Here is a 25316-nt window from a genome sequence, read left to right as displayed (position 1 = left end):
ATCTTTAGACTGTTTGTAGTCACAAGGGAGCGATTTTTAACACCGTCTGCAGCTGGACTCGTGACGTCACTTTAGTAAACAAACAGTGAGTGACCAGTATTTCTTTGTTTGTGTATTTTCTCGTAAGCTTATCATATTCTTGCATCTTGTTTGTTATCTTGATATGGTAATTACAAAGCTTATTAAGAATACTATAGATAAATTACTATTTATCGTATTATAGGGCAGCCCTAGTTATAGAGCATATCCGAGGCTTAGTCTGTCTTACCCTTGGAGGAAAAATAACTGGAGATGCCCTGACCCGGATTAAGGGAAGCCAGGTTTTTACCCTTCTAACTGTCAGTTCTTGATCCTTCAAGTTAATCTCTGTCACTGTATTGGAATTTGTAGTCAGTTCTATTCAGACCTTTGTTTAGAGACGGTAACCCTTATTGTGCTTTCATTAGCGATGGCTCCTTCCTGTGCTGCTCTTGGTTGTAAAAAATCAGTTGCCTGCCTTTAGGCAAAAATCAGTAACAACAGTTGTGAGATCATCACAAGCTGTGTTCAATGTCATCCATAGACGGCTATAAAGGTCAACGACTTTACTGTAGTTCATTATTCCAAGGAGTTTGTAACTGATTCACAAATAAGTTGAGCAACAAGTTTAACATTATTATTTTTTTTTTTTTTTTGATAAAGCATCACAGGAAGGGACCATCGCTAATAAAATAGCACAAGAAAATAGTTATCGGCTATAAACAAAAGTCTGGGTAAAACAGACTAAGTACCAGTACGCTGTCGGAGGATTAACTTGGGATCGAGATTTGACAGTTTGAAGGGGTGAATCTGGCCAAACCCTGCCCTCACGGGTTCAGGAAAGAATTCTGAGTCAAGGCATCTCCAGTAGTATTAATCCTCCTAGGTCTTACCCTATTGCATAATTATGTAACAACTATTTTCTTATTTGTTTACGTATTTAACTATTTCCTTATTTGTTTACATATTTAGGAAGCTGAGGTATTTATTAGGGATGCAATAAACACATTACAGTAAAATAAGGAGTTATTTGGAAACTACATAATATAGCACCCAATGGGGGTTGTATGTATGATAGCGGCCAAATACATATGACTTAGAATACGAAGGTGTAAGGGGGGTCGAGGGGGGACGTTAGCTCCCCCGTTAAGTAAGTAGGTACGGACACGGCTTGTAGGTTAGGTTAGGTTGGGGGGGGGGAGAGTTTAGGTTAATTGATGTCCATTTTTAATGAACGCGTGAGGAACTGGCCGCTGATATGAATCCCCCAATTAAAAGATCGTCTACCAATTGGCATATTAACGTTAAGGAAAAATATATTTAATTCTACTATTGTCAAATTAATGAATTTTCCACTCCCCATGATGTGCAATTTGATCGTTGAAGCCAAATGTTATAAACAAAAATTATTAACAATGCATAGGCTAAAACACATAATAGGTATTGTTAATTTAATTGGCAGAACGGAGGACACACCCACTAGCTAGTCTTAGTAAAGGGGGTACTAGCCTCCCTGGTAAATAAACGACGACATAGGTTAGGTTGAGTATTTTAGCTCATGCCATATTTCATAAGGTTTTGTAAAACAAAGACTGAATTTACAATTTTAACTGTAATTTTACCGAATTTACTTTCTCAATGCCTGTGATTTACAACCTATTTCTATGCCTGAGCCGTCTTGTGTCCGCTTATTTACAAATGTTCCCAGTGGTACATATGTGTAGCGTGTATTCATTAATGTAACTATTAACAATAATGAAAAATACAATGCATGAAGATGTACGTTAGCACGGGCAGTTACAGGGATACATCATAACCTTACATAAAGGGCACAGGGTCTCATCTCTCCAGCCTTCTAACCTAACCTGACAAATGCCTTAATTACCTCTGCCAACGATGTTGAAAGGAGGTAATGTTTTACCCCCTGTTTGTGTGTTTGTTTGTGAACAGCTTCCTGGCCACAATTTTAATCGTAGAGTAATGAAACTTGCAGGGATTAACTGTTATGTAAAAAACTGGAAATGATTAAATTTTTGGCCAAATTCACATTCAAGCAAAATGTCCAATTCACGTAATCAGCCATAAATTTGGACATCGTTGTCACAGAGATTTCAAACTTGGTTCATTTTTGAGTGTATGAAAATCCACGGCAATAACATGTTAAGGTTAAAGGTCAAGGTACAGGTCACGCAAAAGGTAAAAGAATAAACTGCCGCAGCGGAGGTCTGCGCTCTACTGAGTGCCCCTCTAGTTTCTCCATGCTTCTGACCTAACCTGATAAAATCCCTTAAATTTTTTGTGGGGGAATGCAGATATATTCCTTAACCTAACTAAGCCTAGGATACTGGGTCCTAATTGACCCGTACCCTTACCCTACTCCCCAACCTACCTTATTTTATGCCTACCTTAATTATGCGAGGAGAGTCTTTATTTATACCAGGACCAACGAGGACACTCGACAAGATGTTGAACTAATGATTACGATCACAGTGGATCAGTAATTCTGGATCTCCGCGTTCAAAGCCATGATACCTTTTTAATCCGTATGTTTGAGACGACAGCCATGCCCATTTGTACAAGGTACAAGTTTGTTGCAAAAACCATTGCGAAAGCACAGGATAAGATCTGAAATTTATTTGCATTCGATAAGATAAAATTGTCTCATAAACAAGTTCATGCCTCAACAATTTTTATGTGAATAGTGGGACAATAACTACATTTTGTACAGATAGATGTATAAATATATATTTAAAGGTTTTAAAAAGAGTTACTAGGATAGGGAGAGAAATTTACATCAACAATTAAGCAAATACAGTACTGTAAAGGCTTAACACTGTTAAATCAATATACAGTACTAGCTACTGATCATAAATTTTTGTTTACACCCCTCAAAGTGGAGACCCAAATCTCATCTCTTGAGAACAACAACCGACGGGCATCAACAAAAATAGATCTGTTCATCAGTTATTTGAAGAAGCCACTCGCATTTCATGCTGTATTCTTGATGTTAACTTACGAAATCTAAATCAAGCTAAGATTATATTCAATATGAAATTGCATTAAAATCTGCATGGTTGAAGTGGTCTCAAATAAAGGATACGACATAATCTAATCAAACCTAAGGAATTATTTAGACATTACGAGGCAAATGTTAGGTGAACGTGCATAAGTTTTTCATACTATAATGTATATTTTTTCAATATTAAACTTACCCGATAATCATGTAGCTGTCAACTCCGTTGCCCGACAGAATTCTATGGAGGGATACGCCAGCTATCACAATACTAGAAGGGGGTGTACTTACCAGCGCCACCTGTGGCCAGGTACTATAGTACTTCTTGTTGACACCTCCTCAATTATTCCTCTGTCGTGCTTCCGGCAAGACGTTCTGGGATACGCTTATGATCTTCGAGTATTTTCACGGCTAATTGGTGAAGTATTCTCTCAGATTTCGGCTGTCGCTTTACTGGAAACCTTCTTATATTAGCTAGATAGCTTTTATATAGTCCTGATTAACGGTTAACGATCTTTTGCTTGATTTTGGAACCCCCTTTGGCTAACTCTTTGGATTCAAGATGTCTGACATTTCGCAAGCCCCCTCCCATAGACGATGTAGGTCTTGCAATAGGCGTATTCCGAAGGCCTCGGTAGATCCTCACACCGCTTGTTCTGACTGTAGGGACAGGCCCTGTCAGTTAGAAAATCGATGTGAGGAATGCGCCGGACTTTCGGAACTGGAATTTGTCCGTCTTTTGAAATATTCAACTAAGTTAGAGAGAGGTAGAGTTAGGAGGAGTTCTTCTCACTCTTCACTTTTTTCCTCACCTCATGATCCCCTACCTTTTCCTACCCCTGTAGTGGCTACCCCCGAACCTACTGTTTGCCCTCCGCCTGATATGTCTGTTGTTTTGCGTGCTATTCAGGCCTTAGGCGATAAAGTAGAGTCAGTGGTAAGTGATCATAAGTCTCTGATGGCCGAAGTCAAGGAACTTAAGGTCAAGAGTGCAGTGGGTGGAATTAGTGCCAGTGCTGTGACGAGTGCTAGTGTCAGTGCAGTGCCAAGTGCTAGTGTCAGTGCCAGTGTGGTGCGTGAGGATACTTCTGTGCGAGCCAGTCGTCCTCCCAGTCCGGGACCTCTTGCAAGCTCCCAAGCCCAGGGGAGAAGCAATGTCGAAGGGCATAAGGGTTCGGCAGGCCTTGTTAGGCGCACAGAAGTATCCTCGGTGGTTACGGGCGTGTCTTCCAAAGACCGTCACTCCCACCTGCAGACGATTGAGCCCGTCTTTTTCTCGTCCGCTGATCAACTGTCAGGGAAGAAACGTTGGTCTCAGGTCTCGAGACCACTTAAACGCAGAGTCCAGTCCGCGAGTGCTCAGCCAGGTTGCAGTCATTGGCTCAGCTCTGACTCGCCGCAGTCATCTGTCGACTGCACTCCGCCCAAGAGGAGTAAGGTTCTGCCACAACAGAGCTCGACTGTTAAGGCTTTACCTCAGCCTACTGTAGTTTCTGCCGACCCCAAGTGGACTCTTCTACAGTCCATGCAAGCACAGCTTTCGGACTTGATGCGTGAGTGTCGGGCTGAGAGTGTTGCGCCTCCGCCTCCGCCTACACTCCCTCCGCCTGCGCTCCCTCCGCCTGCGCTCGCTCCGCCTGCGCTCGCTCCGCCTGATCGCAGTACCACCTGCCAGGCGTACGATGTTGAGCCTCGTTCTGAGTTTGCTGTTCCCAGTGGTGTTCAGCCTCCGCCTTCTTTAAGGCAACCTTTACAATGGGATCAGGAGGATTATACCTCTCTTCCTCCGCCTCCACTTGCTGCTCCACCAGTGGTGCAACACTCGGTTGAGGTACAACAACCTCTCCCGTCCATGAGTCAGTCTCCTCAGCCCTCGCTGCAGCGAGCTCAACCCTCCACAAGGCAAGCACCACTACACCTTAGCCTTGCGCCTCAGGAGCCTCAGCTTGCGAGACATTTACCTTGTTCTGCGCAGCCTCTACCTCATCGCGCTCCGCTCACACCACAGGAACAGGAACTTGCTACTCCGCTTCCGCCAACCGCTCAGCAAGCGCAACCCTTGGGTTCAACCACTCATGCTAGGAGTCAGCCTCCTCCACCCATGCGCCTTCCTTCTGCTTCGTCTTTTATTCAGCCTTTGCAGTCTGAGCCTCAGGTTTTCCCTCAACAGTTACTTGAAGAGGAAACCACTAATATTGTTCCTACTCGTTCTGACTCTGCTGTTCAGCATTCTTGTCCGATCTCTTCGCTACACTCTGGTGATGAGGCGTCTGATGATGAGGCGGCACACCTGGATCCCTCGTCAGACGTGGATGAATCCAAGCCTTCTCCACAGTCTATTGACTTTCGTAAGGTCTTGGCTCTGCTTAGGGAGGTTTACCCAGACCACTTTGTCTCTGCTATTCCCCGCTCTCCGCCATCTGAGTTTTCGCTGGGCATACAGCAAGCTAAGTCCACCTATACTAAGCTAGTCCTAGCAAGGTCCTCTAAGAGAGCGTTAAGGATCTTAGGGGAGTGGCTGCAGACTAAGCAACACCTTGGCAAAACTTCTTTCATGTTCCCTCCGACTAAACTCACTTCGAAAGCGAGCGTTTGGTATGCCACAGGAGAAGCACCAGGCTTGGGAGTACCTGCCTCTGCCCAGGCTGACTTCTCAAGTCTGGTAGATTCGCCTCGGAGAACTGCAATGAGGCGCTCTAAGGTTTGCTGGACCTTCTCAGACCTTGATCACTTACTGAAGGGAGTATTTAGAGCATTTGAGATGTTCAACTTTCTAGACTGGTGCCTGGGGGCCCTCAGCAAGAAGACCTCTCCTGCGGACAAGGATTCTGCCATGCTATTAATGTCCTGCATGGATAAGGCCATTAGGGATGGATCTGGTGAGCTTGCGTCGATGTTTGTATCAGGGGTTTTGAAGAAAAGGGAACAGCTGTGTACCTTCCTTTCCTCCAGCATTACACCTTGTCAAAGGTCACAACTCCTTTTTGCTCCGCTCTCGAAGTTCCTCTTCCCCGAAGAGCTGGTTAAGGACTTGTCTGCTGCCCTGATACAAAAGGACACACACGATCTTGTAGCCTCATCGGCTCGTAAGTCTAAGGTTGCTACCTCAGTCCCCAAGACTTATCGCTCCCCAGTGGCTGATACCCCTGCTACGAGGTTCATACCGCCCTTTCGTGGTAGAGCCCCCAGCCGAGGAAGCTCCCGTCCAGACTCTTACAGGAGCAAGTCTAGGAAAGGCTCCAAGACATCTAAAGGAAAAAACTGACTCTCCTCATCTCCAGACAGCAGTAGGAGCCAGACTCAAGATCTTCTGGCGAGCCTGGGAGAAGAGAGGTGCAGACGCCCAGTCTGTCAGTTGGCTGAGGGACGGTTACAGGATTCCATTCTGCCTCAAACCACCTCTGACCACATCTCCCATCAACCTCTCTCCCAACTACAAAGAAGAGGACAAGAGGCTAGCATTGCACCAGGAGGTGTCGCTACTTGTGCAGAAGAAGGCAGTGGTTATAGTCCGGGACCATCAATCCCCGGGCTTCTACAACCGTCTCTTTCTTGTGGCCAAGAAGACAGGAGGTTGGAGACCGGTGCTGGACGTCAGCGCGCTCAACGCGTATGTCACCAAGCAGACGTTCACGATGGAGACGACGAAGTCGGTCCTAGCAGCGGTCAGACAGGAGGACTGGATGGTCTCGTTGGACTTGAAAGATGCCTACTTTCACGTTCCTATTCATCCAGACTCCCAACCTTTCCTGAGATTCGTTTTTGGAAAGGTTGTCTACCAATTCCAAGCCCTGTGTTTTGGCCTAAGCACAGCTCCTATGGTGTTCACTCATCTGATGAGGAATATAGCAAAATTCCTACACTTATCGGACATCAGAGCCTCCCTCTACTTAGACGACTGGCTGTTGAGAGCTTCCACGAGTCGTCGCTGTCTGGAGAATCTCAACTGGACTTTGGACTTAATCAGACAACTGGGTCTGTTAGTCAACATAGAAAAGTCTCAGCTCATTCCCTCCCAATCCATTGTGTACCTGGGAATGGAGATTCGGAGTCAGGATTTTCGGGCTTTTCCATCGGCCCCCAGGATAAGCCAAGCCCTAGAGTGCATCATGAGCATGCTGAAGAGGAGCAGTTGCTCGGTGAGACAGTGGATGAGTCTCACAGGGACCCTTTCATCACTGGCCCTGTTCGTCGAGCTAGGGAGACTCCACCTCCGCCCTCTTCAATTCCATCTTGCAGCTCATTGGGACAAGGGTTCGACTCTCGAAGCAGTCTCTATCCCAATCACCCAAGAGATGAAGACCACTCTCCTGTGGTGGAAGAACAATCTCCTTCTCAGGGAGGGCCTATCGTTGGCTATTCAGACCCCCAATCTTCATCTCTTCTCAGATGCATCGGACTCGGGCTGGGGTGCGACCTTGAACGGACGGGAATGCTCGGGAACGTGGAACGAGGAACAGGGATTGCTCCACATCAACTGCAAGGAGCTACTAGCAGTTCATTTAGCCCTGCTGAACTTCAAGTCCCTCCTGCTAGGCAAAGTGGTGGAGGTGAACTCAGACAACACCACAGCCTTGGCTTACATCTCCAAGCAAGGAGGGACCCATTCGAGGAGCCTATTCGAGATCGCAAGGGACCTCCTCATTTGGTCAAGAGGTCTAAACCTCACTCTGGTCACGAGGTTCATTCAGGGCAATATGAACGTCTCAGCAGATCGCCTAAGCAGAAGGAATCAGGTCATTCCCACGGAATGGACCCTCCACAAGAGTGTGTGCAACAGACTTTGGACCTTGTGGGGTCAACCTACCATAGATCTGTTTGCCACCTCCATAACCAAGAGACTTCCGCTGTACTGTTCCCCTGTTCCAGACCCTGCAGCAGTTCATGTGGATGCTTTTCTACTGAACTGGTCCCATCTCGACCTTTACGCATTCCCACCGTTCAAGATAATAAACAAAGTTCTGCAGAAATTCATCTCGCACGAAGGGACACGGCTGACGCTGGTTGCTCCCCTTTGGCCTGCAAGAGAATGGTTCACAGAGGTACTTCAATGGCTAGTCGACATCCCCAGGACTCTACCTCTAAGAGTGGACCTTCTACGTCAACCTCACGTAGACAGGTTGCACCCAAACCTCCACGCTCTTCGGCTGACTGCCTTCAGACTGTCGAAAGATTCGCTAGAGCTAGAGGCTTTTCGAAGGAGGCAGCCAGTGCGATTGCCAGAGCAAGAAGGGTTTCCACTCGTAGAGTCTACCAATCTAAGTGGGAAGTCTTCCGAAGCTGGTGTAGAGCCAATTCAATATCCTCTACCAATACCTCTGTGACCCAAATAGCTGACTTCCTTCTACATCTTAGGAATGAGAGATCCCTTTCAGCCCCTACGATTAAAGGGTATAGGAGTATGTTGGCTTCAGTTCTCCGCCACAGAGGTTTGGACCTTTCTTCCAACAAGGACCTTCAAGACATTCTTAAGTCTTTTGAGACGTCTAAAGAGCGTCGTCTATCCACTCCAGGCTGGAACCTAGACGTAGTCTTAAGGTTCCTTATGTCATCTAGGTTCGAACCTCTCCAGTCAGCTTCCTTCAAGGACCTTACCCTCAAGACTCTTTTTCTCGTCTGCCTTGCAACAGCTAAGAGAGTCAGTGAGGTTCATGCCTTCAGCAAGAACATTGGTTTCACGACCGAATCTGCAACATGTTCTTTTCAGCTCGGATTCCTAGCAAAGAACGAACTTCCTTCACGTCCTTGGCCTAGATCGTTTGAAATACCTAGCCTCTCCAACATGGTAGGTAACGAACTAGAGAGAGTTCTTTGCCCTGTCAGAGCTCTCAAATATTATCTTAAGAGGTCTAAACCTATTCGAGGACAGTCAGAAGCCTTATGGTGTGCCATCAAGAAACCTTCGAGGCCCATGTCCAAGAACGGGGTTTCGTATTATATAAGGCTTCTGATTAGAGAAGCCCATTCTCACTTAAAGGAGGAAGACCTTGCATTGCTGAAGGTAAGGACCCACGAAGTAAGAGCCGTAGCTACTTCGATGGCCTTTAATAAAAACCGTTCTCTGCAGAGCATAATGGATGCAACCTATTGGAGGAGCAAGTCAGTGTTTGCATCATTTTATCTTAAAGATGTCCAGTCTCTTTACGAGAACTGCTACACCCTGGGACCATTCGTAGCAGCGAGTGCAGTAGTAGGTGAGGGCTCAGCCACTACATTCCCTTAATCCCATAACCTTTTTTAACCTTTCTCTTGAATGCTTTTATTGTTGTTTTTATGGTTGTTACGGTAGGCTAAGAAGCCTTCCGCATCCTTTTGATTTGGCGGGTGGTCTATTCATTCTTGAGAAGCGCCTGGGTTAGAGGTTTTGTAGAGGTCCTTTAGTAGGGGTTGCAACCCTATATACTTTAGCACCTTTGGGTTGATTCAGCCTCCAAGAGGAACGCTGCGCTCAGTAAGGAAAACGAACTTAAAAAAGAGGCAGAGTAACGGTTCAATTCGACTTCCTTACCAGGTACTTATTATTTCATTGTTATTTGAGATAACTGTTATATGAAATATGGGATACTTAGCTATCCTTTAATCTTGTACACTGGTTTTCACCCACCCCCCTGGGTGTGAATCAGCTACATGATTATCGGGTAAGTTTAATATTGAAAAATGTTATTTTTATTAGTAAAATAGATTTTTGAATATACTTACCCGATAATCATGATTTAATCGACCCTCCCTTCCTCCCCATAGAGAACCAGTGGACCGAGGAATAATTGAGGAGGTGTCAACAAGAAGTACTATAGTACCTGGCCACAGGTGGCGCTGGTAAGTACACCCCCTTCTAGTATTGTGATAGCTGGCGTATCCCTCCATAGAATTCTGTCGGGCAACGGAGTTGACAGCTACATGATTATCGGGTAAGTATATTCAAAAATTTATTTTACTAATAAAAATAACATGTTACAGTTTTTCCCGTTCCTACATATCCTAGGGCGTAATGTACTGTCTGAAGCCGTGATACTAGGGGGTCCTTCTCATGATTTCCCCATAAACTATTTGCGATCATTGAATCTTTGAGTGCACGCCCTGCTATCATTCAGTTTTACCCAGTTCTGTAGCTTACTTTGAGGGAGTTATTTTTAGACATACCCAATTAGTTGTTGTGTGTAATAGTGTAGTACAATATAATCAGAATAGATAATGCACGTTTCTATGCCTATAGTCCATTTCTTTTAGCGAGGCATATTTGCACCGACTCGCGGCGGTGCCCTTTTAGCTCGGAAAAGTTTCCTGATCGCTGATTGGTTAGAATTATCTTGTCCAACCAATCAGCGATCCGGAAACTTTTCCGAGCTAAAAGGGCACCGCCGCGAGTTGGTGCAAATATGCATCGCTAAAAGAAATGGACTATAGCTCATATTGCTTAGCATGAAAAATAACATGTAGAATTCAGTTTTATCAAGTCTACCATTATTTTTAAAGAACAAATATGTACTGTAATCCATTATCTGTAAACTGAATGTTAATGTCTTGTTAGGTCAGTGTGGGATTGTAGGCATTGTATTGTGTTTGTTCACCTAAATTTGCTTATTAAACAATGTCTTAAGCTACGCATTACTTGCTTGCAATAGGCTACAAAACTAGTCTTTTAATTTTATCAAGCATCATTCCTATCACCAAAAGCTAAGAAAAACTATTTATATGTTAACATAGAATTTCTTAACTGCATGTTGGTTATGAGTACTACATATTTTGAATTTTCATTTTAAAACTCCATGCTGTGTGAATTTTAATAAAGCAATTAAGCAGTAAATATGTATTTGTCAATTGCAAAAGATAATTTGTTTTATTCTTTTTATGACATGAATTATATAGCGGTCTTAGCGACTTTATTCTTTTTAGGTCTTGCATTAACCCTTTTACCCCCAGGCTATTTGGAAATTTCCAGCCCTTAACCCCCAAGGGGTTATTTTTTTCCCAGCACATTTTGCAGTATATTTTTTTTAAATTGCTCTAACAGCCTTAATTTTTGTCATAGAGAGGTCAGGTTGGTCTCATTCTCTTGGAAAATGCCTGAATTTTCTAAAAAAAATAATCAAAAATATGAAAAAAAAATTTTGATACCATTTTTTTGCAAGGACGTACCGGTACGTCCATGGGGGTAAAGGGATGGCTTTGGTGAAACGTACCAGTACGTCCTTTGGGGGTAAAAGGGTTAACATAATTATCTTGAATTTTCAATGGCTGACAAAATTTTTATTGCAGAGTATTAATAATTTTCAGTTACATGTAGAAGGCAGCGCAAAGTATTGTGATATACACGCACTTAGACCTTAACCTTAATGATTGTAATCCCCCCTTGTCTTGCCCAGCTGGATAACTTGCATGTAGTGCCTTCGAATCTTAACATGCGGGTACTTGGAGTGGGAATTGGTGTGACCATCCTTGTTGTGATTTGGGTAGCAGTTGCGGTAGCGGTGGTGGCCTGTTGGCGTAGGCGTATCGTAGCAGCCGCTGGGATTACTATAACAGCTTTCATTGTCTCCGCTCTATTACTACTACTTCCCCAGCACCAGGCACCACTTCAACCCGTTGAGATTAATTCGGTATGGCTTAGAAATCATAATTTATTAAGTGTGTCTCCTTATGTTGTGCCTGTTGTCTCGGTTCAAGTCGGCAGATTCTGTCCATTAATGGTAATACTGTAATTGTATTGTTAGTATTGTCTTTTTCTTTTTTAATGTGTAAAAAGTTGGAGTGTACTTACATGTACTGTATAAAAACCTTGATGTTTATTTGTGCCGATTTCTACTGTTTCTTCAAAATGTGAGTGCATGTTATTCTCCCTAAACAGGTAAAAGATAAATGAATCATTGTAAACATCAAAATAACTTCTTAGAAGAGAAAGAAATAATTATTTGTTCCGACGTAAAACCAAACGTTTCGTCTATTCAAAGAGGAAATGCAGTTCTTCAATGCAAACTGAAGCAGCCATTGAATCGTGAACAAGATAGTTAGGTAACTACAAGTGGGCAAGGTTGGTGGTCCAGCCCTCTCGACCGTCAAAAACCAACCACTTTTGACTTTGGATGATTTACGAGATGATATGCTGCTGCTGCTTCCTGATTTATGCAGCCTGTTGGATGTTTTTCATTTACTTTGATTTATTTGTGGTGTACAGTATTTGGTTGAGCACTTATCATGGATAGATTAGAGTGTGACATGTGAAAGTGCCCTGGGAAAGATGATACATATAGTAGGTTTATATCTAAAGTGACTGTAGATTCCCATATACTTTGTCCCTTTTGTAGGGGGCATGATTGTTCACAGTCTAACCCCCCTGTGGCAGGTATTAGTTTTACTCTTCCCAGCAGTTGGCAAAGTTTGGAAAGAAAAGGAAGATGCCTAAAAAGACTTCTCTTGCACTTTTCAAAGGGATTTCCCTATCTGATGCTGAAAAAGAATTTTGGTTCTTACCTTCCCCCTTCTTAACATGGACTCTCTGTAACACTACAGGCTTGGTCAATGAGGAATACACGAGAGGGGATGGAAGAACCTGACGCCTGCTCGTTGCGAGGCTTGGTCATTGTAGAGGTTTCTGCTTCTCCCAGTAGGATTTTACTTTTGATCAGCTCAAGATTTGCCTGTAAATGATGATGACTTTGAGCTTAAGAGTTAGTGGTCCTGTTAAGTCCTCTAGTTACACCGTATATCAGTGTTTTGAAGGATTACCTGGCCACCTTCAAATTGACCCCAGTGACTGTGACTACCAGAGAAATGTAGTGACTGTTGTGCCACTAACAGTGTGCATTCCCTTAGCTCCCCTGGTATCGGTGACCCTCAATGTATTAGTTCCTGCTGGAGAAGCACCTGTCGCTTCTTAGTTTTGAGAGCGCTATCATTTGTCAACAGTTGTTCAGACCTCGACAAATCTGCATACAGAGGTCTTTGGACAGTTAACAAGGGGAAGAAGTGAGTTCGCTTCTTTTCTTCCTCCTTTTAAGGTTCTGACACTTTTAATAATTCAAAGAAATCTGGAAGGAAGGTCATTTGCACAAAATCCTGCCATGTCTTTACAAATTTATCCTCTTTCTAAGTAGAGTGAAACAGTACTCACCAAGTGACTGTTACCCTCCTGGTCAGTTGACAGGAACACGAGCCCGGTGCGATGACCGCTGTTGTCACACTGGTAGCAGTCCTGCCAGGGGATGGGCACCTGCACCATAAGCCAGGCAACGGTAGAACGTGAGCGTTTACCTTCCCCATCCCTTGGAGGACATTGGAGGACCATCTTGGTTTTTCTCCTCGTAGCACCGAAAGGAAAGGATGACATAATCCAGCCTCCCTTCTCTCTATAGCCCTGAGAATGTGCATGACCTACTGTACTTCATTCAGCCTGCATCCAAGTACTAAGCAAGGCTGAACATCCACTACTGGTCACCTGGGGGAAAAGTACACAGTACTCATACTTGTTCTGGGCGACTGGTAGTGCCAGGAGTCATTCCTCTGCTTACATGGACCTAAACCATTTGGTCCACAAATTCATAAACACAAAATGGGATTTCTAAATTGGCACATGTGTTGACTGTGATTATTCTTTTGTTCAGTAGATTGTTGATTCTGACAAAATTTAAGACTGGAATTTTCTTATTAGCATTGCAAGATATGTTTTCCATTAAGCTTATGCTAGAATGACTGTTCAATCTTTCATTAAATGTGTATTTTCTTCAATATGAGTTGAAGAGCTCTTTTAATTCACATTTGTTCCAACACGGTTACTTACCTAGAACTACCTTCTTAGGAGTTAATGGTAACTCTTCTTAGGAGTTACTGGTAACTCTACCTAACAGACCAGCTTTTTGTATAGTTTACCCTCTTCCCGTTTTCTACGGGGTCAACCTCAGGCAGTGTGATACGTGTTTAATTCACATGTACTTTACAGACGTAGAAACCATTTTAATAAGGAGTTCAAAATCTGTGTTATTAGAGGTACTGTTCTCTATTCAGTGGGAATTATATTGTACACAGTCAAAAGAATGACAGTAATGTATTATATACAGTACATGTTTAAAGAAAAGCTGTAAATTACACATGATTAAGAAATGAAGATTTATTTATTTTTACTTATTTTATAATTGACCATATATTCTTTCCTATTAGTTGTAGTTTAGTAACATTTTCTTCTCCGAAATTAGTTATTGTTTTAGAAATTTTAACTCAAAATAGTCTTTTGAAAATAGCTTCTTTCATAATTTGAGCTTTTACTGTGGAGCATTAGCCATTATCCAATAAATCTTACTTTGCCATTCCAGTAGTTTTCTACAACAAAGAAAACTGATTAGGATATAATAGTTGGATAAGTAATTTATCTCATCTTAACCCTTTTACCCCCAGGCTCTTGGGAAATTTCCAACCATTAACCCCCAGGGTGTTATTTTTTTCCCAGCACATTTTGTAGTATATTTTTTTTAAATTGCTCTAACAGCCTTAATTTTTGTCATAGAGAGGTCAGGTTGGTCTCATTCTCTTGGAAAATGCCTGAATTTTCTGAAAAAATTATCAAAAATATGAAAAAAAAAAATTTCTATAGTATTTTTTTGCAAGGACGTACCGGTACGTCCATGGGGGTAAAGGGATGGCTTTTGTGAAACGTACCAGTACGTCCTTTGGGGGTAAAAGGGTTAAAGTTATATACGACATGAATGGAAAGTAATAACTGGCTTCATTTCAGGTCATCGATCATTTATTCATTCCACGGGTAATAATACTGCTTATCTGCGGAGCATCGGCAGTCGTTGGCTTCGGTGCGGTCATTGCACATTGGACTGAACCTGTACAAGCAAGAGCCCTGAAAAAAATAAAAACTTAGTGACTACCACAGGCCTACCTTTACTCAAGTACAAAATTGTCTTCCACAAGTCTTCTGACTTTTTATTTTGTGGATAACATAAAGTACAGTGCAGTACAGGCATCCAAAATGGCTAGCGTTATGCCCGTGTTTACCGCCGTCTTCGACAAAGTTCCTCGATTGGGTCTCACTTGTCTCAGAAGCCACGTAGTTCGCATAAGTGCTGCGGCTGGTACCAGGAGTATCCATTTAAGCGACCAACATAACGACGTCTACATGATCTCGGGGGAAGACGACTTCAAGAATAAAGTCATGCGGAATTCACTTCCCGTGATCGTCAACTTTCACGCCGATTGGTGCGAGCCGTGCCATTCCTTGAAGCCGTTACTTGAAAAGATTGCTGAAGAACATGTTGGACGCCTTCATTTAGCTGAGGTAAGGAATTACTGCGTTTTATTAGTTTACTGTAATTTACTTTCATAAGAGTTTATTAAAAGTTGGAAGGAGGTTATGTTTTACCGCCTGTTTGTGTGTTTGTTTGTGAACAGCTTCCTGGCCACAACTTTAATCTTAGAGTAATGAAACTTGCAGGGATTAACTGTAATGTATAAAGTTGGAAATGATTAAATTTTGGAAGGTCAAGGTCAAAGGTCTAGGTCACAATCAAGCATAATGTCCGATTCACGTAATCAGCCATAAGTTTAGACATCGTTGCCACAGTGACATCAAACTTGGTTCATATTTGAGTGTATGAAATTCAAGCCAATTAAGACATGTTTAGATCAAAGGTCAAGGTCGAGCAATAAGCTGGTGCGGCGGAGGTGTGCATTCTACTGAGTGCCCTTCTAGTTAGTAATGACTTTGGCTGGATATTACTTATACTGTATATTGAGGTTTTGGGGACTATGACAAAATAGTACAGTACATTGAGGTTTTGGGGACTATGACAAAATAGTACAGTACATTGAGGTTTTGGGGACTATGACAAAATAGTACAGTACATTGAGGTTTTGGGGACTATGACAAAATAGTACAGTACATTGAGGTTTTGGGGACTATGACAAAATAACGGATTTTGAGCGAAGCGAAAAATCTATTTTTGGGTAAGATAGCCATGTCGTCCTGATGGAAGTTCCTTAAAGGCAGCTTCCTAGGGTATATTACAACTACGGCGATATTCCCAGAGAATTTACCTTCAGGTACCCAGAATTCTAACTCCTGGAGCGAGTATCCCTAAAAAAGACCTTAGGGATATCGTAAATATCAGTGGACGTATTCTTGACACGCCTCATAGCAATCTATACCCCGAATAGAGTTAACACTTCGTAGGGGTCAAATGGCAAGAAAACGAAAACGATAAGAAAGGGGGGAGCCGTTCGTAAGGCATCTCTCCTCCCCGTTTCGAAAGCGTGCCCTGCGCCGCTTGCGGCGCCATCTGTATTCCTTGTAGCGATACACGAGGTGCTACAGATACTGTATGTAGGGAGGGGTCCTACAACCCTTTTCACTCTTTTTTTTTTTTTTTTTTTTTTTTTTTGAAAAGGAACAGGGCGGGTCCATCAGGACGACATGGCTATCTTACCCAAAAATAGATTTTTCGCTTCGCTCAAAATCCGTTTTTTGGGCTCAAGCCATGTCGTCCTGATGGAAGTATACCAGAGCATTACTGTATCTGTGGATTCTCAATACGTGCTGTACTCCTCAGGAATGTTTCTTAGTCAACTCGACTGAAAGACCTAAGATGTTACCGTTATACATCTTTTCACTAATCATAAGCCATGAAAGTGCTTCCTGCCCCCTACAGGGAGGAGTCCTACTAGACTCTAGAAACGAACGAAGAGTACATATACCTATGTATGAATCACTCGCCAGCCAGTACAATATAGTGGTCTCACTCTATATGAAGTAAAGCATAGTCTTACGGGACTACAGCATCCAAGGGAAAAATCCCGACCAGCACCCTGGTCGAAGTAAAATTAGACAAAAAGGTTATATCTGCGTAGGATTAAACTTGCTGCCACCACCGTCCTCAGAGAGGGGTGGAGTCCTTTATGCTAAGGAAAGTATAAACCAGTGCAACAAGGCTTTGCATTAAGGAATAGGCTATTATAGATATCCCCGATTAATATACATAGGCTAAATGCCCAATAAATAACATGAAATCAATATAGGTGAAGGAGACGCAAGGTTCCCGAGAACAAGTTTATTGAGTAACAATAAATAGACATGGTCACCTTAAATATGTACATATGATAGGTGGATGACCAACAATTTACACAAGTACCGTAGTGCATGGATGAATGGTTATCTGAAAGAAAACAAATATGTCACTTGCCACATACCCAGGTATCAAAGTTAACGTCCATGTTACTACTTTGCTGACAATAGCGTTAGCAAACGCTTGGCACACCTGTCTGTACTTGTGCTACCATCACCATAACGCTGGAACAGTCACTGTGGGCTCTCAGAGCCTTCACTACTACTTATATCAACGCATATAACTAACCACTCACCCAAGAATCAAAGTCCCAAATGATTCCACTGTTCCTCGCAGAGTTAAACAGCAGGGTTAACGACGCAACCAACTGCTACCACAGACCTCTTTAGCTGCTCCACTTGCTTAGCATAGTGGCGAAAGAATACCCTGGAAGACTTCCAGCCAGTGTATGAACGAAGGTGTTCAAAATCCATAAAGTTAAAGAAGTTTAAGGATGAAGCAACTTTCCTCGGATCATGACCTGCGGGTGAACTGTCAGGATCCGCTCTGCGAATAAAATATGTAATTTTCGCCCTAGGCTGATTTAAAGATAAACTCAAGCCCGATGTTTCTCCTCTGAATAGTTGGCCCCCATGGAAGTCTGAAGTTCTACGAAGATAGACCTTTAGGCATTCTACGGGACATAGAGATGCATCTTCTTTCAGAGGGCAGATTCTCCAGGGACCCCACCTGTTGGTGGGCAACTCGTTCTTAGCGAGAAACGTAGGGTCCGGAAACAGGTTCAGTTCTCCCCCATCCAGGAACTGAACTCGGCCCTCCTCTCTCGAGAGGGCCACAATCTCACTAACTCTGGCCCCAGAAGCAAGGGCAAAAAGGAAGATCACTTTTTGAGTCAGGTCCTTCAATGCACATTCCTCATTATCCAGTAATGAGGCAAAATGAAGGACTTTGTCTAACGACCACGAAATAGGCTTTGGAGGAGCTGATGGTCTAAGCCTAGCACAGGCCTTCGGGATCTTATTAAACATCTCGTTAGCGAGGTCTACCTGGAAGGCATATAGAATGGGTCTTGTCAGAGCTGACTTACATGTAGAAATTGTGTTAGCCGCCAGCCCCTGTCCGTGGAGGTGAATGAAGAAGGATAGGCAGAACTCCGTAGAGATCTCTTGTGGGTTCTTGTCTTTGACAAAGGCTACCCATTTCTTCCATGCAGATTCGTACTGCCTCCTAGTAGACTTACACTTGTATTCTTCCAGGAAGTCGATGCTATCTTTTGAGATTCCGAACCGTTTCTTCACCGCTAGGGAGAGAAAATCATGAGCTGCAGGGTTCGGGTTTTCTGTAATGAAGCGTAGACAGTCGACTTCTGGACTTGCTGGGACAGAACTGGGTCCGGGAGTGATAGAAACTTCAGTCGTAGTTCCAGAGCTAAAGGGAACCATACACTGTTCGGCCACTTGTGGGCCACTATTGCTGCTACTCCCTTGAAGGATCTCAGTTTGTTGAGGACCCTCAACATCAGATTGTGAGGGGGAAACAGGTAGATCCTGGACCATCTGTTCCAATCGAGGGACATCGCATCTACTGCTTCCGCCAAGGGGTCCACGTATGGGGACACATATTTCGGCAGCTTCTTGTTGTCCTTCGTCGCGAAGAGGTCTATCTGCAGTTCTGGGACTTGTCTCAAGATGAAGGAGAATGATCCTGCGTCTAGGGACCATTCTGACTCTATCGGTGCAACCCTGGATAGAGCGTCCGCGGTCACATTCCGGACTCCTTGAAGGTGAACTGCTGACAGGTGCCACTTCTTCTTCTCCGCCAGTCGGAATATGGCTAACATTACCTGGTTGAGAGGTGGGGATCTCGATCCCCGCCGATTCAGACATTTCACTACCACCTCGCTGTCCAGTACCAACCTTACATGGATCGAGTGACGTGGGGATACTTTCTTCAGGGTAAGAAGCACTGCCATAGCTTCTAGAAAGTTTATGTGAAAAGTCCCAAATAGCTTGGACCAGGTCCCTTGCACATTTTTCCGATGGGAGTGACCCCCCCACCCTACCTTTGAGGCGTCTGTGTGGATTGTCACTGACGGGGGGGATGGCTGGAGAGGTAGAGACCTCTTTAGACGACTGGCTTGAGACCACGGTCTGAGAAGAGAACGTAGTCGAAGTGGGACCGGTCTCTTCAAGTCCCTTCGCTCTTTCGATGCAAAGGTTCTCCATACTCCCGCTGCATCTTTTAGCTGTGCTCTTAGCACTGGGTCTGTTACTGATGCAAACTGAAGAGAGCCCAAAACCCTCTCTTGTTCGCGTCTTGATATCCTCTCGGAACCTAGAAGTCTCCTGACAGACCCCGCTATTTCCTTCCTCTTTGACATCGGAATGGAAAAACGGTGTGACACTAGATCCCAGTGAATTCCCAACCACTGGAACCTCTGAGCTGGAGAAAGACGAGACTTCTTTCTGTTGATCATGAAACCTAGATATTCCAGGAACTGAATCACTTGTAGGGAAGCTTGCAAGCATTCTGCTCTGGATGCTGCCCACACCAACCAATCGTCCAGGTAGGCTACTACTTGGAACCCTTTTAGGCGTAACTGTTTGAGCGCTGCGCTCGCAAGCTTCGTAAAGATCCTTGGGGCTATGTTTAGCCCGAAGGGCATCGCTCTGAAAGCATAAAGTTTTTGTTGTAGCTTGAATCCTAGGTAGGGGGAGAGACGGCGACTTATTGGAACGTGCCAATATGCGTCTGCCAAATCGATGGAGACGGTATATGCCCTCTTGGGCAGTAAGGCCCTTATGTGTTGTAACGTTAACATCTTGAACTTGTGGTTCACTATGAACTTGTTGAGTGGTGACAAGTCCAGAATGACTCTGAGTTTCCCCGAGTCTTTCTTGGGAACACAAAACAGCCTCCCTTGAAACTTGATGGACTTTACCCTCCGGATCACCTTTTTCTCCAACAGATCTTGGATGTACTCCTCCAAAACGGGGGTGGAGTGTTGGAAAAATTGAGGGCACTGGGGCGGAGTACTGTACCAACTCCAACCCAGTCCATTTTTGAGAAGGCTGTGGGCCCAGGGATTGAAGGTCCAGGGATCCCGGAAATACTGAAGTCTCCCACCTACCGGCGACACTTCACTTTGACTGTCCTGCAGTCTTGCCTCCCTGGCCGCGACCACCTCTGAATCCTCGTCCCCTAGAGGGGCGTCTTGCCGAACCTCTGGCTGCCCCTCTGGGTCTTGCACGAAACGTGGTTGATTGTCCCTCGAACATGGGATTGAATGCCGGGGAAGCTGATGACATGGCTTGGGGTACCCATTGGAAGGTGGTCGGGGTCTGGGCTACCAGTTGTGGTACCGGAGGCAAAGCTGGCTGCTGCTGCTGCTGTCTTTGTGGTTTGAAAGGCTTGGCTGGACGGGAGGAAAACCTTGATTTCTTCGCCTTTCCTTTCGGCTGAGGGCCCTCATCCGGAGAAGACTTCCTCTTAAGGGACAGGCCCCACTTCAGGAGAAGATTGCGGTTCTCAGTGGCTGCCTTGTCCACGACCTCTTTGACCACGTCGTTGGGAAAGAGATCTTTACCCTAGATGCTGGATGAAATGAGCCTCTTGGGTTCATGCCTCACTGTGGCCGAGGCGAACACAAACTCCCTACAGGCCCTCCTTGCTTTAACAAAGCAATAAAGGTCCTTAGTCACCGTGGCCAGATGGATCTTGGCCATTACCATGAACATCTCCGGCATCTTGGGGTCGCTAGCCATCGTCTCCATGTTGGTCTGGAGAGACATCGAGGCTGCCAGGCGCTCCTTTGTGTCCAATTCCCTCCGTAGGAGGAATTCCGACAACTTGGGAAGGTTTTTGCCGAACTGCTGACCTGCAATGTCGGCGTCCAACTTCCCAACCGAGAAAGTGAGGTGCACCTCCTTCCAGTCCTTATTGTCCAGCGGCAATGCCAACGACAGAGGTTTGCATTCCTCCAGAGATGGACATGGTTTGCCAGCTTCAACCGCCTTCAAGACGGCCGCGAACCCCTTTTGCATAAAGGGGAAGGCCCTAGCCGGGGAGGATACGAAGGAGGGGTGCTTCTTACTCAAAGTGGCAACTTTAGAGTTTGAGAACCCCCTCTCCTTCAATGCAGCTGTTAAAGTGGCTTGAGCCTTGGAGTGATCCAGGATAATCACCTCCTTTGGTTCCGTCTCCTCCTTAGAGGCCGGCTCCTTCTTCAAACGGACATAACAGTCCGGGTAGGCCCCTCTACTGGGCCAGAATTCCACCTCCTCAAGGGGAACTGAGCCCAGTTTCTCCGACATGACGATCTTCCCAATCGTCATCGGCATGTGCTCGGCATATCTCCACGGGTTGGCATCCAAGCACAGAGGAAGGTCCTTCACGTTGAGCTTCTTTGGAGGTCCACGTGATGCTGTGATCTTCTGCATCTGGAGCTCCAAAGTAGCGGCCTTCTGATTATTCTCCCTCTGCATCTGTTGGATCATACCAACGATGGAAGAGAGAGCCTGTCCTAGCTCTGCTGGAAGAGCGGACGAGGTAGAGGGGATAGGTTCAGGGACCTGAACCGGCACGTCTGAAGATACGGGAACCTCTTCCTCCACGGCAATAGGATCTCGATCCTCCTCCTCGCCTTCTGCGAGCAGATCCTGTTCCGCACGATCGGACAAGTCAGACATCTTGTCGTCCAACTGGATGTCCTGCATAGCATCAGCAACATCCTCCTCCACTGGGATCTGGACGAGAGGGATCTCCGGCCGAGGCTGGGGAACAACAGCATCAGCGGAAGCCTTGGGAAAAAGGTATGCCCTCATCTTCTCATTAGGAAGATAAGGTCCAGTGGTGTTTTTCTGAAAACCCCTTACCCATAAGCGAAGCTTCTCCCTCGCAGCATCTCTTGACTCCGCCGACCTAGGGGATTCAAAAGCCTCTGATAGCAGGTTAGTACATACAGCACATACCTGCGGATCCCAGTAACGATGGTCATCATTGGAGGCTGCGCAAGCAGCGTGCCTCCTACACGAGACATGTCCGCAAAAGTTCTTACTGCGGACATTGCAGAAGACACTATCACACTTCGGATGCTCCTCCTGTAAAAGAAGAAAGATTTCCATGAATATCAAGTGAATTTCAATTCACATGTAACAAATGAGTATTCACTAAGAATAAGGGAAAGACACCTACTTGTGAAACCCACACAAACACCTGTGGAAGCCCACCAGCCAAAGTCACATAGTTAGTCTTTACTAGAATAACCAGAGAGCATATTTCCAAAGGGAATTAGGTGTAGCTCACACCTAAGGTAAAATTTTACCATTCCGGCCAGGGATGAAAAGAATTCTCTTTTATCCTTGTAAGGCGACACCAAGTGATTGCACAAGTAACACAAGTAAGATAGAAAAGACAGTGTTGTAACCTACTATATCATGGACTCCCTTGGTTGAATACACCACCAAAGAAAGGACTGATACAGTACCTGAGGGTGGTGTGCCGGCCGGCTATTGCCGGTCAGCACCCCCCCCCCGAATTTCGAAAGGTAGATCTCAAGTACACAACATCAGATCACCCTTATTGGGGAGAACTCCAGATCCCATGCCTGAACCGGCCGGCAGTGGTTGCCGGTCCGCAGCCACCCGGTTTGCACTGCGTTGCCGGCCATCATTCTTAGTGGCCGGCTAACCAGGCAGTGTAGCAGGCCGGCCGGCAGCAGTAAGCAAACCTTGCCGGCTGGCCTCCACACCAGGCAGCGCTCGGCTGCCGGCCCCACTGTAGTGGCCGGCAGATGAGCAAGAGACCGGGCGGCAAAGGTATATAACCATCGCCGACCGACAGCAAGAGAACTGGAGAACACCCCTCCCCACCGACGGCCGGCCTGTAGGCCGGCAGACGGCAAGGACAACACATACGAAGACAACAGAATGAGTGCCGGGCTAAGAGGCTATGAGTCTCTGTGCCCGGCACCCGAAAGAGTGCCGAAAGGAAGGGGAGACACTAAGTCAGGCTTCCTAACCGCTGCTTACTGAATCTACAGACGGCAGCGATGGAGGGACCAAGAAAGGACCGGGCAGCACTCGAAGGAAGGGTCTCTGCCGGTCGGCACACTCTGCCGGTCGGCACACTCTGCCGGTCGGCACACTCTGCCGGCCGACAGGAGACCATGTCAGTTCCCCATCCTAACCTAGGCTAGGTACGGATGCGGACGACTGACACAAAGGAACGGAAAATAGAAGGGAAGGACAGAGGGTCCTATCCAACCTTGCCTTGGTTAAGGGTCATTCCCAACTAAGACAGCTCATCTCAGCCAGAGAAAGACCCGAGGGGGAGGCCGGCACTACTGGCTGCCTCCCTAAAACCACGGCAAGGAAGGAATTGCTATTCCAGAAAAGGGAACATATCCCGAATCCGGAACGGCAAGAGGACAAGTCTGGGGGTCACCGAGCGAAGGGAACACTACTGGAACCCAACAAGGTGGACCAAGGGGGATAAACCCCTTATGCCCGTGTCAGTCAGCAAGGGAGACTCTGCCCCATGCCAGACCAACCCGGACTCAGACTAAACACTGTTGTACTGTCCCCCTCTGAACCAATTCAGATGGAACGGGAAGGTACAGTACTACTCCAGCATAGATATATTGAAAATTAATTCAAACAAACCACTAGAGTTAAGCCTAGGGCTTAAACAGAGGGAAAGGGTTTGCCCCTTCCCCGAAGAGAAGGGAGCAAACGGGGAAACAGATAATATTATAATGACCTAAGACAACCTAGCCTAGGCACTAAGAGAATCGATTACCTAATTCACCGAAACTCACACCAATACTATCTTGGAAGGTACTCGAAAAGGGCTTATATGTATAACGTTGCCTAACGCTTAAAACAATAAAATCACACTTGGAAGACTAATTATCATGCAGGAAGTACATAGGCCAACCGCTAGCCTACGAAGACTAGTGTTGGCAGCCTAGGCAAAACTTCGCCAGGCACACTACTAACGCATCATAACAGAATTCCTAAATAAGCTAATTAGCTAATATTTAAGCGCAAAGGGGCTGGGAACGTCGCTCTTGCTAACAAATAAATCCTATTCTAGCGAGCGACAGCATCCATGATGCCTCCAGCAGGCAACAGCTCTTGTATCAAAGATAACTCTTTTAATTACTTTAATTTTAACCAAGAGCCTACATTTATACATAAAAGAAATAGTACTCAACTTATCCGAGGCAGAAGAAGTTGGAGAAAGCATTATAACACGAGAAATTCCAAGATTTGGTAGAAAACAGGGAACAAAACACTGAGTCGTAGAGCTACGCAAAAAGGAATACAGATGGCGCCGCAAGCGGCGCAGGGCACGCTTTCGAAACGGGGAGGAGAGATGCCTTACGAACGGCTCCCCCTTTTCTTATCGTTTTCGTTTTCTTGCCATTTGACCCCTACGAAGTGTTAACTCTATTCGGGGTATAGATTGCTATGAGGCGTGTCAAGAATACGTCCACTGATATTTACGATATCCCTAAGGTCTTTTTTAGGGATACTCGCTCCAGGAGTTAGAATTCTGGGTACCTGAAGGTAAATTCTCTGGGAATATCGCCGTAGTTGTAATATACCCTAGGAAGCTGCCTTTAAGGAACTTCCATCAGGACGACATGGCTTGAGCCCAAAAAGTACCGTACATTGAGGTTTTGGGGACTATGACAAAATAGTACAGTACATTGAGGTTTTGGGGACTACGACAAAATAGTACTGTACATTGAGGTTTTGGGGACTACGACAAAATAGTACAGTACATTGAGGTTTTGGGGACCATGACAAAATAGTACAGTACATTGAGGTTTTGGGGACTATGACAATATAGTTCAGTACATTACGCACATGTACATATTGTCCTCTTTCCAGATATTAGTCGACGACCATGTGGACCTGCTGCACGCTTTTGAGGTTACAGCAGTGCCTGCTGTACTTGGAATCCATAGAGGAGTTGTAACGGAAAAGTTTGTTGGACTGGTCTCGCATAAACAAGTGATGAACTTCGTAGATAAATTACTAGAAAGAACAGCGCCAAAGTAGATTTGATTCGGTAACTGAAGTATAGACTTTTTTATTTTCACAAGATTTATATATAGTCTAAGGAGACATTATATGATAATATGAGTCTTTCAGTCGAGAAACATGCCAAGCGCCATTTTTAAAAAGTGTCAGAAATCGCGATTGAAAAATAATAATAAT

General features: G+C 45.0%; 1 protein-coding gene across 3 annotated transcripts; it reads left to right on the top strand.

The window, feature by feature from the left end:
• LOC137618262 (thioredoxin-like) lies at nt 1–25316 on the top strand. Of its 3 annotated transcripts, none has more exons than XM_068348424.1 (4): nt 1–85; nt 11395–11628; nt 14754–15305; nt 24987–25316. In XM_068348424.1, the coding sequence occupies exons 3-4, from the start codon at nt 15000–15002 to the stop codon at nt 25155–25157; spliced, it is 477 nt and encodes a 158-aa protein (XP_068204525.1). In that variant the 5' UTR covers nt 1–85; nt 11395–11628; nt 14754–14999; the 3' UTR covers nt 25158–25316. The 3 variants fall into 3 exon arrangements, with proteins under 3 accessions (XP_068204525.1, XP_068204527.1, XP_068204526.1); XM_068348425.1 differs by having other exon boundaries at nt 80–122; XM_068348426.1 differs by lacking the exon at nt 11395–11628 and having other exon boundaries at nt 4–85.

This window comes from Palaemon carinicauda, chromosome 24 (assembly GCF_036898095.1).
Source record: "Palaemon carinicauda isolate YSFRI2023 chromosome 24, ASM3689809v2, whole genome shotgun sequence".
NCBI classification, from domain to species: Eukaryota; Metazoa; Arthropoda; class Malacostraca; order Decapoda; family Palaemonidae; genus Palaemon; species Palaemon carinicauda.
Note: the sequence above shows the minus strand (reverse complement) of the source record. Positions and strands in the feature narration are given on the sequence as shown.